This window comes from Lagopus leucura, unplaced genomic scaffold, assembly GCF_019238085.1.
Source record: "Lagopus leucura isolate 7727_CA_CO unplaced genomic scaffold, USGS_WTPT01 Super-Scaffold_73, whole genome shotgun sequence".
Lineage (NCBI taxonomy): Eukaryota > Metazoa > Chordata > Aves > Galliformes > Phasianidae > Lagopus > Lagopus leucura.
In genome coordinates this window covers 85,900,334-85,917,816 of record NW_024962252.1, presented here as the reverse complement: position 1 = coordinate 85,917,816, position 17,483 = coordinate 85,900,334, and the positions used below count along the sequence as shown (strand labels likewise).

Here is a 17,483-nt window from a genome sequence, read left to right as displayed (position 1 = left end):
CAGTACTTTCTAAAGGTGTTTGAAAAGCTGTCTTTATTCTGAAGACACACTGTTCATTGCCTCTTTCCTGCCTTCTGAAATCAAATGCAGTATTAAAAATAGGTTTGGAAGGGAAGAAAACACTTTCTTTTTAGACATGGCTTGTAATACCTGTGGTTGGATTTTTAGGTGTGGTTTTTTTTTTTTTACATTTCCCTTTATAGAATTGTCTCTAAACTAGTGTATGTATTGCAGGTGTTGCCTGGCTTTCTCTGGAAAACAAGCTCACTTTTTTTCCTTTTCCTTTTTTTAGTCAAAACACACAGGAGTCTGTGTTTCTAAATACAATTGGTTTTTTTTTTTCTTTTCTTTTTTTTTTTTTTTTTTTTAAATTTTAAGGCATATTTTCCTTTGGGAAAAATGTTGCATTCTAATGTTAGTAGCCACCGGTAGTCATGGCAGTTAGTCTTTGGATGCTTGGGAAGGTCTTAGCAGCTTTCCTACTACTGAAATGACATATGTTCAGAACTGAAAGCCATATATAATTGCCACTAACTTAAAGGAAGTCTCTGTAGATGATCTAGTGGTTTATTTTAGCTCTAAACTCTGGATATCTGTGTATAGAAACTGATGGTGCACCACCCTACTCTTACAGTCTTGGAGAAGTGAAAGCATCCTCTCCAATTGTCCGTTGCATAAGTGGAACCAAATCACTATAAAAGTTATCCTGTATCTTGAGTTGTTCTGTGTTGCAATGTTGACTATTGCCTAGAAAGGGTGAGATTTCAAAGCTTTGCTGGTCTGTGATCACCATTCTTGAGAAGTCCTAATGGAACCAGAGGAAGTAGAAAGAGTGACAGACATGATCTGTAGTTTATGAAATACTTTATATAGAAAGAATGTCTAATTGACATTAAGTCATGCTGAAAAATAATGTGTCATATGATAAAAGAAATAATGATTAGTTCCAGCTAATGAAGAACAAGTAGTCATTAAATGAAATAGGCAAACAGCATGGAACGTGAATGCTAAAATTTTTCTTAAATTAAAAGTCTTTTGAGCAATTTAATGGAAGAAAAATGTACTAGAGACTGTTTGATGTGGATACTGCCTTTGTTTCAGTAGACTCTTGCACTGCATTGTAGTGGTGCCTGTACTGGGGATTACATATATACTGTGGGCATTGGGAGGTGCTTGACCTGGTCTCAAAAGCTTTCCTTGATGCTCTGAGAAGTCAGAATGCTCAGCTGAAGTAACTGATGACCAGAGATGTGGTGGCAATTGTATATTAGTTTTAAGATTGTTTCTGTCAGTATTTCACCATTAATTCACTTTAAAAATAAATGAATTCCTTGCCTTGCCTGCAGGAACAGCGCCTGAAATTCCTGAAGCAGCAAGATCAGCGGCAGCAACAGCAAGCTGCTGAACAGGAAAAGCTGAAGCGATTAAAGGAAATTGCTGAGAATCAGGAAGCCAAACTTAAGAAAGTAAGAGCGTTGAAAGGCCATGTGGAGCAAAAAAGGCTCAGCAATGGGAAGTTAGGTAAGTTGTTGCTTGCAGAAGGTAGCCTGTGCTTTTTCATGGAGCATAGTTCTTGGAACTCTGAAATCTGTGGGGATTTCAGTGATTCAGAAGAGGTACTTGCAGTATTCCAAGAAAAGTTAATCTTAATTTTCATGTCTTTTATTTACCAAAAGAATTCCTGAATGACCCAGGGGGAAAAAAAAAAAGTATTTTCATATTGTATTTCAAAATGTCACAAGTGTATTTCCCTCCAGTTTTAAGCTTACCATTTCTGTTCTTCAATTTCAGTGTAGATTGTTTCCTTACTTGAATACTTTTGTGCACCAAAGTAAGTTTTTCTATCCTTTATGTTCATACCTTATGTTTTTAGGCTGTTAGGCTTTCCTTTTGGCCCCGAACAAAACTGTGAGCTGCTTGGCACGTTACCTATGTTTCCTCTTAAGAAAGAGGTAACTTAGTGGCTGTATACTTTCAATCAGAAAAATCAGGCTAATGTCTGGCTTTCTACAGTACTAGTAGAGTGTTTGCATCAACTTGCTGAACTGCAGTATTAAATGTTTTGTTTCAGACTTCATGTCTGAAATACATTCTCCGTCCTCTCTTTTCCTTCCTCTGTATCCATACCATGCAGAACTTGTTTCTGTGTGTATTCAATGAAAACACGTTGCTTATTATTATTAGTTGCAGTCTTTATGCTTTTTTCTTTTTAAAAAAAAAAAAAAATCTTTACAGATGAAAGCAAAAGACTTTCTATGGGAAAAATATGTATTCTGTCCAATATTTATTTTATGTAATGCAACTCAGTTTAAAGGAAGAGAAAAACAGCAAAGTAACACAAGGGAATGAGAGCTGAGACTACATAGCATGTGTATCTGCTTCCCTGCACCACCCCCAGCAGGTCTGGTCTTGGCACTTGCTTGAACAATTCCCTGTTCTTCAGGTTTTATTCTAAAATACTACAGTTTTGAATAATGAGAACAGCTGTTGATGACCATGTGTGATAAACCCTAAAAAGGCTTTGTTTAGTGTAACAGATTGAGTGTTTTGTCATTGTTATCTGTCATTCCTCTGACGTAAACTCAAGATTTTTGAGCATCATGCATTTGCCTTGTTTGAGTGAGCATCCTTCTGTGGAATCTTAGCATTATGTGAATTTAGCAGCTCTGCCTGTGTGCTCTGAGCAGACAGACTTTCTGTTGCCTTGCTGCCGAGTTTGCTTGTTCAGCTCCCTCAAGAAAGAGCTGTTTTTCCAGGGGCCACAGGCTTGCAGCAGCCAGCTGATCTGTGCCCCCGTCGTGCTGCCTTGGAAGCAGCCCACGCTGGGCCGTTTCTCAGGGCAGCTATTGTGCTCTCTCGCCCTCTTCAGTGGAGGAGATTGAACAGATGAACAGCCTGTTCCAGCAAAAGCAGCGTGAGCTGGTGCTGGCGGTCTCAAAGGTAGAGGAACTCACCAGGCAGCTGGAGATGCTGAAGAACGGCCGGATTGATGGCTACCACGACAACCAGTCGGCTGTAGCTGAGCTCGACCGCCTGTACAAGGAGCTGCAGGTAGTGTGGTGGGTGGGAAGTTGACTGGGTGGCTTTTTGCCTAATTGGGAGGAAACCCCGTGCCCTTGCTCTGAGCAGAGCTCTGCAGTTTCTGAGGGCTGTGAGTGCAGGGCCGGCTGTGTTGAGCTCAAGGTAGAGAAGGGACAGAACACTCAGCCTTGACCTTGAAGGCAGTTTGGAGATGACCCAGCATTTTTATTTATTTATTTTTTTTCAGAATATAATCTCAGGAGAATATAGTCTGTTTCGGCATGTAGTTTTGGGAGTCAAGCAAGACTTGACTTCTCAGAAAGTTTCTCTCTTCATAGCTGTTTCCTGTCCCCTATCCCCATCCTGAAAGTTAATTTGTTTTGATGTTTGTGTTGTTTTCCTTCTCCCCTCTTCCTGCTTCTCCCCCCCCTCGTGAATTTATTCAGCTGAGGAACAAACTGAACCAGGAGCAGAATGCCAAGCTGCAGCAACAGAGGGAGTGTTTGAACAAGCGCAACTCAGAGGTGGCAGTCATGGACAAGCGTGTTAATGAGCTGCGGGAGCGCCTGTGGAAGAAAAAGGCAGCTCTGCAACAGAAAGAGAATGTACCAGTAAGTGGTGGATTCTTCAGTTACCAAAAAAAAGCTTTTACTTGTGGCACATATGGACTAAAGTGAAAGCTTGCTTGGGGAGGGCTGTTCAGATGCTAGATGTGTAGTTTTTCTCCATTCATGGTGGAAGTCTTGTATTATTAAAGTACTTCTCATCGTACATTGATGCTAACCTACTTACTGTTTATGAACAAGATGACATCTTACGTTGTGGAATTTTTTTCAGATTTTATTACTGCATCATTTATATTTGCTGAGGCTTCTAAGAAAGCTTCTTTTTTAGTACTTGAATATAATTTTGCATTTGTTTTATACTTTTTGACTTCTAGTTCAGACTTCTTGTACAGCATACAGTTAATTACATTTTTTTTTCTTAATTTTTTTTAAGGTTTCTTCTGATGGGAATCTACCTCAGGCAGTGGGTTCTGCTCCAAGCCGAGTGGCAGCAGTTGGTCCTTATATCCAGTCCTCTACTATGCCACGTATTGCTTCCAGACCTGAACTCTTGGTGAAGCCAGCATTTTCAGATGGGACTCAAGCTTTGCAGGCATCTGATGGTCCATTGAAAACACAAACTTTGCCGAACATGCGAGCTGGGAGCAGTTCACAAGCTAAGGTTCCTGCAGGTAATAACTTACAATCAATATTTATTCTCTAAAACTATTTTATTCTAATTCACCATTCATTCCAAGTCTTCTTGGAATTATCCTGACCCATGAATGTATTTTACAAGCACTGAGGCTGTAGGATTAAATGTGTTTAAAGATGAAGTAATCCTCTTACAGATTAATCTGAGATGTGATACAGCATAGAACATAGGATGATTAATCTTCTGTGTTTTTCTTGTTCTCATAACGTTCTCCTAAATATACAAAAATACTTGCTCAAGTTTTAGTGGCAGTTCTAGCACGCACATGGCTAACCTGTTGTCTGGCCTGAATAACTAACAAAGTCAAGTTTTCTGATAATGCATTTCTGAAATGACATATGTAAAAGATTAACAAATATTACAAGAAATATTATAAAGGTGGCAATTGATTCTAACATAGAAATAGAAATGAAGTTTTGCTGAAGTTTTGGTGACACAAAAGTGTGGATTGACCACAGCTGTCCCACTCCTGATGTGGAGCCTGGCACTGAGCGCTGGTGGAGGTTTGCCTGGTTTCTCTTTGGTTCTTTCCTATGACATACAGTTCAGCTCAGAGAGCAGGAATCAGAAGAAACTCGGAGATGAAAACACCTTTTCTGTTGGTATCTTTCAGAGTTGCTTTTCAACAGGAGATAAAGAAACCCAAATCTCAAAAGGAAAAACAAGCTGTGCTCATAGAAGAGTTCTGTTCCTTCATCCCTCTCCCCTTTCCAGTGCTGGCTGATGTTTATAAAGTACTAAGTTTCTTCTTCTCTGTTAGAGGATGGGGAACAGTTTGGTTTGGTTTTATGTAAGTTTAGATCCTAAAATTACTAGGTTGGAATTTTAGCTCTGATCTGTACAAAATCCAAATGTTTGCCGCAGGGGTGTATGGTAGTGTGCTAATTGAACTAAGCCACCATGCCTTTTCTAGCATTTGGGCAAAATGACAGTTTTGCTAGAGAGAGGATATCTGATAATTTCTCCTTTTCTGCTCATCACTAATATTTGAGCTGGATACCGCTTACAGCAGTAGCTGATGCAACCTATTTCTCTCAGGTTCTATTACAAGTTGTAATCTTATTTTTGAAGCAGACTGAGTATCTACTCCAGTGAACATAAAGATCAACTTTAATGCAATGCCTGTATATGCACTGAACACACAAATGATTTTCTATTGTTACGGGTATCACTACCAGGATTTATTTCTGCTTTAATGCATCACTTTTTTTTTTTTTTTCTTTGATGCATAATCTTTTCCACCCCCTACTGGGGTGATGATCAACAGTCAGCTGAACATGAGCCAGTAGCATGCCCTGGTGGTTGACAGGACAAGGGAAGTGATTGTCCCCCTGTACGTGGCTCTGGTGAGACTGTACCCTGAGTACTGCGTTCACTTTTGGGCCCCTCACTACAAGAATGATTTTGAGTTACTGGAACGTGTTCAGAGGAGCAATGAAGTTGGTGAAAGGACTAGAAAACAAGATGTATAAGGAGGGGCTGAGGGAATTGGGATTTTTCAATCTAGAGAAAAGGAGCGGGAGGGGAGACCTCATTCTCTGCATCTGCCTGAAAGGAAGTTGTAGTGAAGGTAGCTGTCAGTCTTTTTTTCTCAAGTGACAAGTAATAGGACATGAAGAAAAGTCCTGAAATTTGCACTCCGGGAGGTTTAGATTGGGTATCAGGAAGGTTTTGTTCTACCTTCTCACAGGAAACAGTGGTGAGCCATTGGAACAAGCTTCCAATGGAGGTGCTAGAATCACCATCCTTGGAGGTATTTAAGAAATAGGTGAGTGAGGCACTGTAGGATATGATTTAGTACTGGACTTGGTAGTTAGATGGATACTTGGACTTGTTCTTCAGGTTGTTTTCCAACTTAAATGATTCTATGAACTAGAACCTGAAGTGATGGTTTTCCAGAGTAGTTATTCTGTGTTTGATGCTTGTATACTGTCTGGACTGACTCCTCCTAAAAAAACAAAACTCCAAAAAACTCCACTCTCCAGTAAATAAGTAAATAAAACAAAATATAGCTTTAAACTTTCATTTTCATTTAAACTGTTTCATTTGTTTTCTCCTAGGTTCTGTGGTACCCAGTTCAAAACCTTCCCCATCTGCTGAGTGGAGTAGCTTAAATACAGACAATCATTTAAGTCAAGGATCTGCCTTGACTTCAGGAAAGGGAGTTGTGGCTGGTGAAGGTCAAGGTAGGCTCTCTGTGCTTGGCTAATCTTAAAATATGGAGACTCAAGTTAATGGCATCTGTTTTCCCTAAACATGCCTCACTGAATAGTACGATTGAGAGCACAGAAAGTTAAAGGATATTGTCATATAGGCTGCAGTGCAGCATTGCAGGGATTTTTTTTAAGATACCTTATTTGAGGAGGTGAAGTAGATACTAATGCCTCAGAAATGCTTCCGTTTGATTAGCAAGACTGCAGTTGGCGTGCCCTTGAGTCCTTACTACAGAAGAAAGGGTACAGAAAAGCATCCCTTGGATACACAGTCTTGAGTTTTGCACAGAACAGGATTCTTACTCCTACAGTTGTCGCCATTTTAAAAAAAAAATCTTTCTGTTTAACAACAGGTGAAGGAGATGCTTTTTTACGAGACAAAGAGAAGAAGGTACGTCCGTTCTCAATGTTTGATTCTGTGGATCAGTCTGCTGGGCTGGGTACACTAAGGAAGAACCAGAGCAGCGAAGATCTTTTGCGAGAAGCTCAGGTATGCAGGGAACACAAACTGCTGCGCAGCTCTGAACTTTGCCAAGTTTTCCTACATGGATGGAGATTACTACACAGCTTTACAGAAAGTGCTATCAGGAAGCTATTTGAAAAGTTGTCTTTGAAAAAACTTCTCCTAGGGAGAAAAATTTCTCATACATTTTGATTTATGACATAAAATAGCAGTGTTACTTGTGCTAGTGTGCATGTGGGTATTTTTTTCCAAAGGCTGAACGTACAGAGGCTTTTAAAATCATTTACATACCTGTTCCATTGTTCAATTTATCAACATCCTTCACGTGGTTGGTTGCAGCAAGACTTCCCACCTAAATCTTTGCACAAGGGAATGATATGATTGTGTAGGTGTGGAGTAACATAAAATAACTGAGAATGTCAGGTGGTACATTGGAAACAATTTATTTCCATACAGATTGTAATGAGTCCTCTGCTATTTTTAGAGTAATTACTGTGCCCAGTCATCACTTGAAATTTTGAACATGGTTGCCACAGAAGGAATTAAGGAGAACAGGGTCTCCTTAGGTGTAACTAAGTTGATAAAATGTTTGGAGAAGTGTCTTCATGTATCCAACAAGACTGTAAACAGTTTTGCAGAGATGGTACAAGTGCTAGATGCTGTGTTGTCTTTTGGGGATCTTTGGTCCTTCCCAGCAGATTTCTTAATGTGCTTTTTTTTTTTTTTTTCTTTTCCTTTCAGACAGCCAATAAAAACGTAACAAAGGTACCACCTCCTGTCCCCACTAAACCAAAACAGATAAACTTGCCTTATTTTGGTCAAGCCAGTCACCAGCAACTTTCTGACCCGAAGTTGGATGGCAACCTACAGAAGTTGCCTTTGGCTGTCGCATCTGTGGGAAGCAAACAAAAGCCAGTGGCACAACAGCCCTCCCATCCTCAGCAGATACAGCGGATTTCCGTACCCCCTGTAGGTCCTTCCTCTAGCCAGGACCAAATTCTTTCCTCCTCCAAACAGGAGAGTCCCCCAGCAGCTGCTGTAAGACCTTTTACCCCTCAGCCATCGAAAGAGAACTCACTGCCTCCATTTCGAAAGCCACAAACTGTGGCTGCAAGTTCAATTTATAGTATGTACACACAACAGCAGACTCCTGGGAAGAACTTCCAGCAAGCAGTGCAAAGTGCTTTGACAAGGGCACAGACCAGAGCACCACACTTCCCTAGTGGTAAGCTTGTAGCTCTTTACCTCTCTTCTGTTTTCATAAACCTCAGAGCTATTTTCCCCTTAATCTGTGGGTAGTGGGTACAAAGCTGTTCTTGGGGGGCAGTTCAGCAAGTTAGTGCAGCTGCAAGAATCTCAGGTGGATCTTGCATGTTGTAAATAAACATTATCAAAGAGCACGAAGTACCTGTCTTCCGTCTCTAAGTTAATGATGACGGTAAACCTGGTTAAAAGTTGAATTCTGTTTCGTCGATTCTACTGTTGTGCTTCTCTGCCTTAGGCAGGTGAATGGAGTTGCATGTTCTTGATAGGCTTATCAATCAGGTTTTCACAGTTGTTTCTTCCCTGCCATTCTCTGACTCTCTAGTATATGGCAAGCCTGTGATGGCAGGAGCAGGTGTACAGAATCAGCTGCCGCAGACAGAGAACATCTACTCAAACCTGCAAGGCAAACCAGGCAGTCCAGAGCCTGAGATGGAAACGACAGCTTCTGCTCATGAAAGTCACGAAACAGAGCGAATCCCCCGTCCCCTCAGCCCAACCAAGTTGCTGCCTTTTCTGTCCAATCCGTACCGCAACCAAAGTGACGCTGATTTGGAAGCACTACGGAAGAAGCTGTCCAACGCGCCCAGACCACTGAAGAAACGTAGCTCCATTACTGAGCCAGAGGGACCTAACGGCCCCAATATTCAAAAGCTGCTGTATCAGAGGACGACTCTGGCTGCTATGGAGACAATCTCAGCTCCATCGCATCCCTCCAAACAGACGGCATCAGCTGTCAGTCCTGAAAGCCCAGTGGAAATCCCAAATCCTTACGCAAGTGCAGAACCAGAGAAAGAAACTGTTTCTTCTCTGCCTGAACCAACCATTGCTGAGGAAGCAGAAAACATACCAGCAGATCAGAGCGAAGCTGTTCTTCCCTCCACTGCTTTAGACCCAGTACCTGAAGGGGTATCGGATAGTGATGAGTCCATGCAGCCAAAAATGGAAGAACCGAGCCATGAGGCCCCGCTACCACTGGAAGTATACATGGAGGAGTATCCTCCATACCCACCACCTCCATATCCATCAGGGGAGCCAGAGAGTTTGGGAGAGGACTCATTCAGTATGCGGCCTCCTGAAGTTACAGGGCAGTTCTCCTTACCTCCTGTGAGTATTGGCTAGCCTATAACTTGAGCGCTCTGTGAGTCACCCTAAGCTCTGCTGTAAATCCTGTCTTTCCTATTGTAGACATTAAGTGGATGTAGGAGAACTGTTGTGCAAACAGGCTAAAAGTATCTCTATGGGTATCAGTTTTCAATAACAGTAATGAAAAGCCTCTGTAATCTCTGAAGAGAATGACATGAAGTTTAAATGGAGTTTGATACACAAATAGAACTCTTCTGAGCTTTCTAAACTATTCCTTATAGAAGTCTGCTTGTTATGTCCAAACTATACTTCCTTCTTAAAGAAATTAAACTATTTTTGAGGCAATACATATTTCAGAGCCCTTCCCCCTTTTGCTCATATGAGATGCAATCCAGGATTAAGGGAATTAGTTTCCGTTTGTTTGTAAGTGCACTGCTTGAAAAGTGAGGGGGAATTTACTCCTTTAGTTTCTGCTTTAGTAACTCATTTGGAGGTAGCTGCTTGCATTTTTTTCTACTGAAATGTTTTCTGATTCATTTATTTAGGAACTTTAATTTGACATCAATTACTTCTCAAGTCAAATGGAGCCCCTTTGGGCTAAGGTTAAGGCAGTCTTGTTTGTTTGGGAAATATGTCTGTGTGTGTAATATGGTGTTATCTCACTGTTCTAGAACAGAAATTTTTAATACTTTTGATTCCTTGAAGAGTTTTTTTCAAATTTATAATGAATAGAATATTAATAACCATATGATGAAAGAATTTTATTCCTCCATCACTTCAATGCTGAGGAGTTAAAAGCTTTAGCATGCTTTTTTTGTTTTTTTTAGCCTTGGAATAGTCATTGCAAGTTTTCATGCTTTTGAGACTGTCCTTCCTCCCTTTAGCGAGGAAACTTGAACAGTAGGATTTCCTAATTTGTATAAACTCTGTTCTGGTTGGCTTTGTAATAATTCTGCTATTATGAGAAGAAACCAACCCAACTTCATATTTAAGATCTGGTTTGTGCTGACTAAGTCTTTCTTTAAAAAGCCCGTGCTTTTGATACACGCATAAGTCAGTGGGCAGGAGAGTATTTTCTGGGAATCTCTTATAAAGCTTCCATCTTCACATGCTTGCTCTTGCAAAACATGAGTCATTTCTGTTCATCTTTGCTTGGACATCTGTTGGGAATTTGCATAGCCTTATGAATGGTGTTTATTGCTGCTGCACAGCCAGCTGGGGAGAGCTCTGATCTAATGTATGCATATTCTCTACAGGAAAGAGTACAAATTAAGCTATAGAAATGCTTGCTTTCCAGTATCACTGGGAGCATCTAAAGCCGTTCTACATTTGGTTCTACAGGCTTACCAGAATCATTTTCCTTAACTGTTTCTGTTCCTGTTAACTTCTGCTTAACTTAGCATCTCAACTTAAAACATAACAAAACCCAAAGAGACTCTGTGTTACTTGATACAGTCTTTCCAGTTTCTTGTTTTGTTTAATAGCCCTGAGAGCTAATGCTAAAATAATCTGAAAACAAATTTTTTTCCCTGATTTTTAGGGATCTGAAAGTTTTGGGATTTTGAGGAGTTTGGTCAAGGTGTTGTTTGAGTTGAATATAGGAACCTTGCCTGGAATAATGGCAGAGATCTGTTATAACCTGCTGTGTTCATTATGTGGTAGAAGTGGTAGAAAATAGCCTATTTCACATTAAACACTGACTTGTTTATTTCTGCCGTTGTTCTCAAGTGCATGACTTTGTATTCTTGTTCTTCCAGTAAAAATGTCCTGTAACTGTGCTACCTTCTCACAGGGGAAGAGGACAAATTTGCGTAAGGCCGGCTCTGACAGAATTGCTCATGGAATGAGAGTAAAGTTCAACCCCCTTGCACTGCTTCTGGATTCATCATTGGAGGGGGAGTTTGACCTTGTGCAGAGAATCATTTATGAGGTACGAATCTTAGACTTGTTTGAGTTGGAAAGGACTTTGGAAGTCATCTAGTCTAACTCAAATGCTGCCTTCTAACAGAAAGACTAGCAATCCCAGTTCCAACTGGGCTGTCACAGCTTTTCTAGATGGGGTTGAGAAGCTAAAATAGCAGTGCATAACAGAGATCTGCCCTTGAGAGGATGGAAAGCAGTCCTAGTAGGAAATGGTCACTTGAAGGCTGGTTTGTCTGTGTTAAATCCAATCTGGTATTTTGCACCAGAACTGTAAATGTGCAGGAGAGGATTTATCACCCATTTTCTTACAGTACTTTTGCCTCCTATTCAGATAAATTGTGCTTATAGTCAATAGGCAAATCCTTGAAATTTATTATAAAACCTTTTGCTATGTTATCTGTTTACTGCTTCTTTGAACCAGTTTAGCTTCTCAGTGTTAAATGGAGGCTATAAGCTTATATGTGAATCTTCTGGTGAGATGGGTTACTGCTGTAGCTTTCTTCCTGTTGACGATATCCCCCATAGGATTTTGAGCCATAATTCTATTTCAGAAGAGGATTGCTCACTTTTGTACATAGACATTTATTGTAGAGATTCTGAATGGTTCCTTTTTCTGACTGGATAGGTTGAAGATCCAAGCATGCCCAACGATGAAGGAATTACTGCTCTGCACAACGCTGTGTGTGCTGGGCACACAGAAATTGTTAAGTTCCTGGTGCAGTTTGGTGTGAATGTAAATGCTGCAGACAGTGATGGATGGTAAGGCTTTCTTTAAGTTGTACCTTATGGTGCTGTCTGCCAGCCCACAGGTGACTGTGCTCTGAGCAGTGTGTAGCCCCACAAACTTTCCTTAGTTCTCTTTCCATTACTCAGACGATGCAAAAATGAGACTAAGTTAGAAAGCCTACCATCTGCACTCTAGGCAAGTAACAGATAGTGAGTTGCAAATACTTCTTAAAGGATGCTAAGATAGCTTATTGATAGAATTGTATGGGAAGGTGATTTACTGTTAATTTCATCTGTAACAGAAGTGTCTAATGCCCAAGACTGAAGAAAGATGCTTGTTGTCCCTCAGCAATTATTCCAATTACCTGTACTTGTCACCAGATCACGTTTTGAAGTCGCTGTCAATTTTGTAATAGGCTGTGATTTCGGGAGGGTTCCTGAGTGTGGGTTATTCCTTTTTTTGTTTTTTATTGCTTTCTTATTGCCTTGGTGACCATTCTTAAAATGTTGGTGGATTAACAAAGCATAATGTTACTATAGAGATTCATATGCAGCTTCAGGGCTTGGGCAGCTCTTGGTGGTGTAACCCCTGAACTGTGAAAAGCAATTGCTCTTCCTACCCGAAGCACTTAACTCAGGGTGGCAAGTCCTCAGTGATATGCAGTACTGATTGCTGGCGGTCACACATGATGGTTATTTACTCCAAAGAGCCTGTAAGCACTGCTATGAATAATAATTTTCTCATCTTCTTGGCTTACAGGACCCCATTGCACTGTGCAGCATCTTGCAATAATGTGCAGGTGTGCAAGTTCCTGGTGGAGTCAGGTGCAGCTGTATTTGCTATGACCTACAGCGACATGCAGACAGCTGCAGACAAGTGTGAGGAAATGGAGGAAGGCTACACACAGTGTTCCCAGTTCTTATATGGTACGTGATGACAACCATCCTGGGGTAACCAGGTCTCCTGTTTCCTTCCAGAGAGGGTTTACATTTTCCCTAGTCTTCCTTTTATTCGTGATGTATTTACAGAAGCTTTTCTGGTTGCCCTTGATGTCTCTAGCCAAATTTAGTTCAGTCTGGGATTTAGCTTTCCTTACCTGATCTCTGCTTGGACAGTTTCTCTGTATTCTCTCAGGCTTCCACCCTCCACAGGCTTCCACCTAGTGTTTGAGTTTGTCCTTGTTATCCATGCAGACCTCCTGATGTTTTTACCTGGCTTTCTCTGTTGAGATGCATTGCTCCTAAGCTTGCAGAAGGTGATTCTTAAGTATCAACTAGCTTTCTTGGTCTCTTCTTCCCTCCAGGGATTTATCTTATGGAACTCTTACCAAGCAGACTTGGACCAAAGAGGCCCAAAGCTGCCCTTGAGCTTCACATTCCCTAATGGCCCCCATCTTGTTGGTGAGGTATAGCACCTCTCCTTGAGGGCTTCCCTATTGCCTGGAGAAGGAGGTTATCTTCCATGTATTCCAGGAACTTCCTGCATTGCTTATGCCTTGCTGTGTTGTCCCTCCAACAGATATTGGAGTGGTTGAAGACTTAACCAAAAGCAAGCAGGTGTTTCAAGCATAGGTATAAAAGGAGGCTTGTTTTAAAGGTAAAAAGCAAAGTGACGCAGGCAGAAAATAGCACCCAGGCAGTAAGATGAAAGTGGGAGTCAGCATAAGCAGGTGGAGCGATCTCCCCATGACAGAAAGGGGATGACTGATGAATTAAGAGTACAAACAGGGGCTTCGTGTTCATCACTTATGTATGGAAAATGTGAACACCAATGTGAAAATCTTGCCTCTTATCAATCAGTGCTCTACTCATGTTCCCTTCCTGTTACCTCATGTTATCTGAACATGATGTAGAGAAGAAATCTGCCTGCTGTGTGCAGAGGCTGACTTTGCAATACTGCCAGTTCCCCGGCTGACTTTTGGCAGGCTGGTGACAAAAAGGAGCTACACGTGATTGAAGGCATTAAGATATTTTTCCTGGATTGCTGCTGTGCTCTTGTACAGTATTTCCAACTGTCTTTTTTTTGGTATCTTTTAAATTGAGCTGCTGTATATTTTTCATATTGCAGGAGTCCAGGAGAAAATGGGAATAATGAACAAAGGAGTGATTTATGGACTGTGGGATTATGAGGCTCAGAATGATGATGAGCTCTCAATGAAAGAAGGAGACTGCATGACAATCCTGCGCCGGGAGGATGAAGATGAGATTGAGTGGTGGTGGGCACGGCTGAATGACAAGGAAGGCTACGTTCCCCGCAATCTGCTTGGGGTGAGTCTTTGTTATTTTTTGGAGTCAGTTTAAAAAAACAAAATGTTATGTGAAATATTCACAACATCCTTCTCACACATCTAAGTTACATGTGGTTTAAAAAGTGTAAAGGCAGGAGTTGAAGTTCTCCATTTATTCCAGAGGAGAGTGAAGTCACACCCTTTGTTTAGATACCCACTAGATGATATTAACGGGTGCACAGAACATGCATTGCTGCCCTGCTATACATGTCAGATTGTAATAGTAACCTTGTCTCATTATCTGAAAGGAAAAAGTATGTGAACAGGGCTTCCCCTCTTTTGAGAAGTGGTACATGGGTAGGCACAGTAGACCTGCAGAGCAGGCACTTGGATTAAGGACGATTCATCCCTTTCTCTGCTACCTTTTTTTTTTTTTTTGAACAAAAACAATTGTTTGCAAATAATGGATTTTTTCAGCTATGTTACCATACTTCTCATGGCCTGCTTGCTAGAAAACTGCAGCAGATGGACACATTAAAAATTCTGTTAAGCTTTTATCTACATATCCAGCATGCCTGCTGCAGGAGATGAGAGCTTCAGCTGATGCTAAAGATTAACTGCTGTGAATTTTATCTGATTGATGTATGATGCTTGAAAGAGGCTGGTCTTCCTTCCTCATGCAGATGGTGTGTATATTCCTAAGCTGCTAGACTTTACAGAGCTGCTTTATCTAATGCAAAATTAGTTTTCATTTCTATATCACTGTCAGGTCACTCCTACCCACAAGGTAATGTAAAGTACTGCATAAAAGAAAATTTCTGCTGAGTTTTTCCTCTCCAAATGTAAACATTTCTGAACTGAAAGTAGCCTCAGCCCTGCACAATAAAGTTTTTTTTTCCTGCCACATGGTGAACTGGGCATGTATAGCTTCTTCATGAACTTGCACACAGCCTTGAGCACAGGTGTTCAAAAATAGAGGAACACCTGTGCTTCTGCAATGAAAAGTACAAGGCAGCACAACTCAGACTAGGGCCCACTCCTCCTTCTTTAGCAGCACAATCCCAACAGAACCTTTGGAACAACTACCCATTCAGTTGTTCTAGTATCATCACCTGAGTATTCTTTTTGTTGCTTTCAAAAAACAGTTCCTGGATTCTTAATGTTGCAGCTGAAATCCAGGCTAAGCTGTTAAGCCTAGATAAAAATGTTTGGTAGTTCACTATATTAAGTTGTACTTTTATCACAGCTTCTTCATCCTTTTGCAGTTGGGTGCACAGAAGAAAAGCAAGGATGAATTAATCTGCCTCAGTATTCTGCCCTTCTTAGTGACTCAGTAGCTCGCTAAGCTGTGCAAGAGCTCTAAAACTGAATGCAAATAGGATGATACTGTCAAAATACTGACTGCTTAATGCCAAACAAAATCTTTTGAAGACTGACTTCATTTCTGCTGGGGTGAAATCACAATTATCAGGCTGAGACAAATCTTTTGAGTGAATTTGCTGGTCTTCTATTAATCAATTATTAGCTTATTGAGCTTTGTGCTCAATTAAGAGTAAGAAGAAAGCTAGAGCCTTCCCCTAAATGGGGAAGAGAATATCTTTAAGAACTTCACCTGAAAAACAGCAGTATGTAAGGTAGACATGTTACAGCTTAGAGCATGGCGGGTGCATCCTTCCTAATTGAATGAAGTGCATCCTTCTATTTCTGTACATCAGTAGCCATGCTTTGCACAGTAGGAGTTGCTCCAAAGCCCTTTTCAAGTGAGGTCTAAGAGCTTCCCAAAAACTCAACTCTTCTGTGTACTGCATCAAGTCATATCACATCCATCGTTACGCTATAGCTGAGGCTGGGGAACCTCTGTACCTCCATATGCGTACTCAGAACAGGTGAATGGCAGAATGTAGCTGAAGGGCTGTGAGGTGGCAGACACTGATTAACAGCCAGGCATCGGGGTGAATTTAAGTGGCTACTCGGGGTGAATTTAAGTGGCTACTCGCTATCTGCTAATCAATGTGTGGCTTTTACGTTTCTGTGGCCCTTTTGCAGCCAGATGTTTCCAGATGGCCCAAAGCTGTAGATCTGTAAAGGCTGATGTGCATAAAGAGACTGAAAACAAAACACTTCAGTACCTCTCTATTTCCCTTTATAAAGCAGATTAACAAAAAAAAAAAACAATGCCTCACTGAGCACAAAAGTCTCTTGACTTACAAACCATACAGTTCTCTTAGCCCACCCACCTGGGCAGAGCTGGTCTGTGCTTTTCAATGCCTTCCTTTTGTACTGACAAGGTTAGTAATTTTTAAGCTTGTCTAAGGTTGCTGAATTTACTTTTGTTAGTGCTCTGAGTGTTTTCTGTAAGTATGCTTTTCCTACTCAGGATTATATTAGAATTGTATTACCAGAGAGAAATTTAAGAAAAAAAAAAAGTAACCTTTTTAAGCACTAAAATTTTAAATCCCATTTCTGTTTTACCCTCAGCTGTACCCAAGGATTAAGCCTAGACAAAGAAGCTTGGCATGAAGTAACAGATGCCAGATTCTTGAAGTGCTTGCTAATCGTGGATGACTTGCAAAGAAAAAAATCATTCTGTGTTGGTTCCAGTATCATGAGACTTATTTCAATGACAGTGTAATTTGAAACGATGAAGAATGTGCTTTGAAAACAAATGAAGGATTGATACATTAGCAAATAGAGGAGGGCATTCTACAAGCTGAAATAGCGCTTGCAAGCAAACAGAATTATTCTGCCTGTGGTCTAAGCAAGCCAAATGTTGAGGTACCTACTTTGATTTCTCCAAGCGTGGCAGAAAAGACTTTCACACTTTTCTGCATTAAGTACAAGAAGCTTTTCAGTGTACCATTGAAGGAGTTGTCATGAGACAGACAACCAGCTTTGTCCCGAGGCTTTTTCCAGATGGGAGAAATTAGAAAAGTACGTGCGCAGAACCCAAATGCTTATCGTTGGAAGAGAACATTTGCTGAAGAAGTGAAATTGAAGTGCATCTGAGCAGTGGAAAACATGTGACCAATCCAGTAAGCAATAACTTCTAAAATGCTGTAGCATCTTAGGAATTCTATGTACTCAAAATATTATGTGCTCTAACTGACAATGTAGTTTTAGATTCCTCTTTTTGCAAAAAGTCTCATGTATTTATTGCCTTTTTTACTTTTAAAACTAAATGTAGAAACTTTCTGTAGTCCTTGACAACTTACTTGTTTTTACTTGACCGTGATACCATTAAACTTTTGTGTCTTAAGAAAGCTTCATCTCTGGGTGCTTTCCTGTAAAGCTTCTATTAGA

General features: G+C 40.7%; 1 protein-coding gene across 3 annotated transcripts in view; it reads left to right on the top strand.

Moving 5' to 3' along the window:
• TP53BP2 (tumor protein p53 binding protein 2) overlaps positions 1–17,439 on the top strand; it is a 41,338-nt gene extending 23,899 nt beyond the window's left edge. For all 3 annotated transcript variants that reach the window (XM_042895199.1, XM_042895200.1, XM_042895201.1), the window contains 13 exons: positions 1,347–1,521; positions 2,870–3,051; positions 3,468–3,632; positions 4,021–4,258; positions 6,342–6,467; positions 6,848–6,984; positions 7,699–8,182; positions 8,546–9,327; positions 11,099–11,236; positions 11,855–11,988; positions 12,716–12,882; positions 14,024–14,223; positions 16,662–17,439. In XM_042895199.1, coding sequence (XP_042751133.1) covers positions 1,347–1,521; positions 2,870–3,051; positions 3,468–3,632; positions 4,021–4,258; positions 6,342–6,467; positions 6,848–6,984; positions 7,699–8,182; positions 8,546–9,327; positions 11,099–11,236; positions 11,855–11,988; positions 12,716–12,882; positions 14,024–14,223; positions 16,662–16,703 — 2,970 coding nt within the window. In that variant the 3' untranslated portion in view covers positions 16,704–17,439. The remainder of the gene's footprint in view (positions 1–1,346; positions 1,522–2,869; positions 3,052–3,467; positions 3,633–4,020; positions 4,259–6,341; positions 6,468–6,847; positions 6,985–7,698; positions 8,183–8,545; positions 9,328–11,098; positions 11,237–11,854; positions 11,989–12,715; positions 12,883–14,023; positions 14,224–16,661) is intronic.
• The last annotated feature ends 44 nt before the right edge of the window (positions 17,440–17,483 follow it).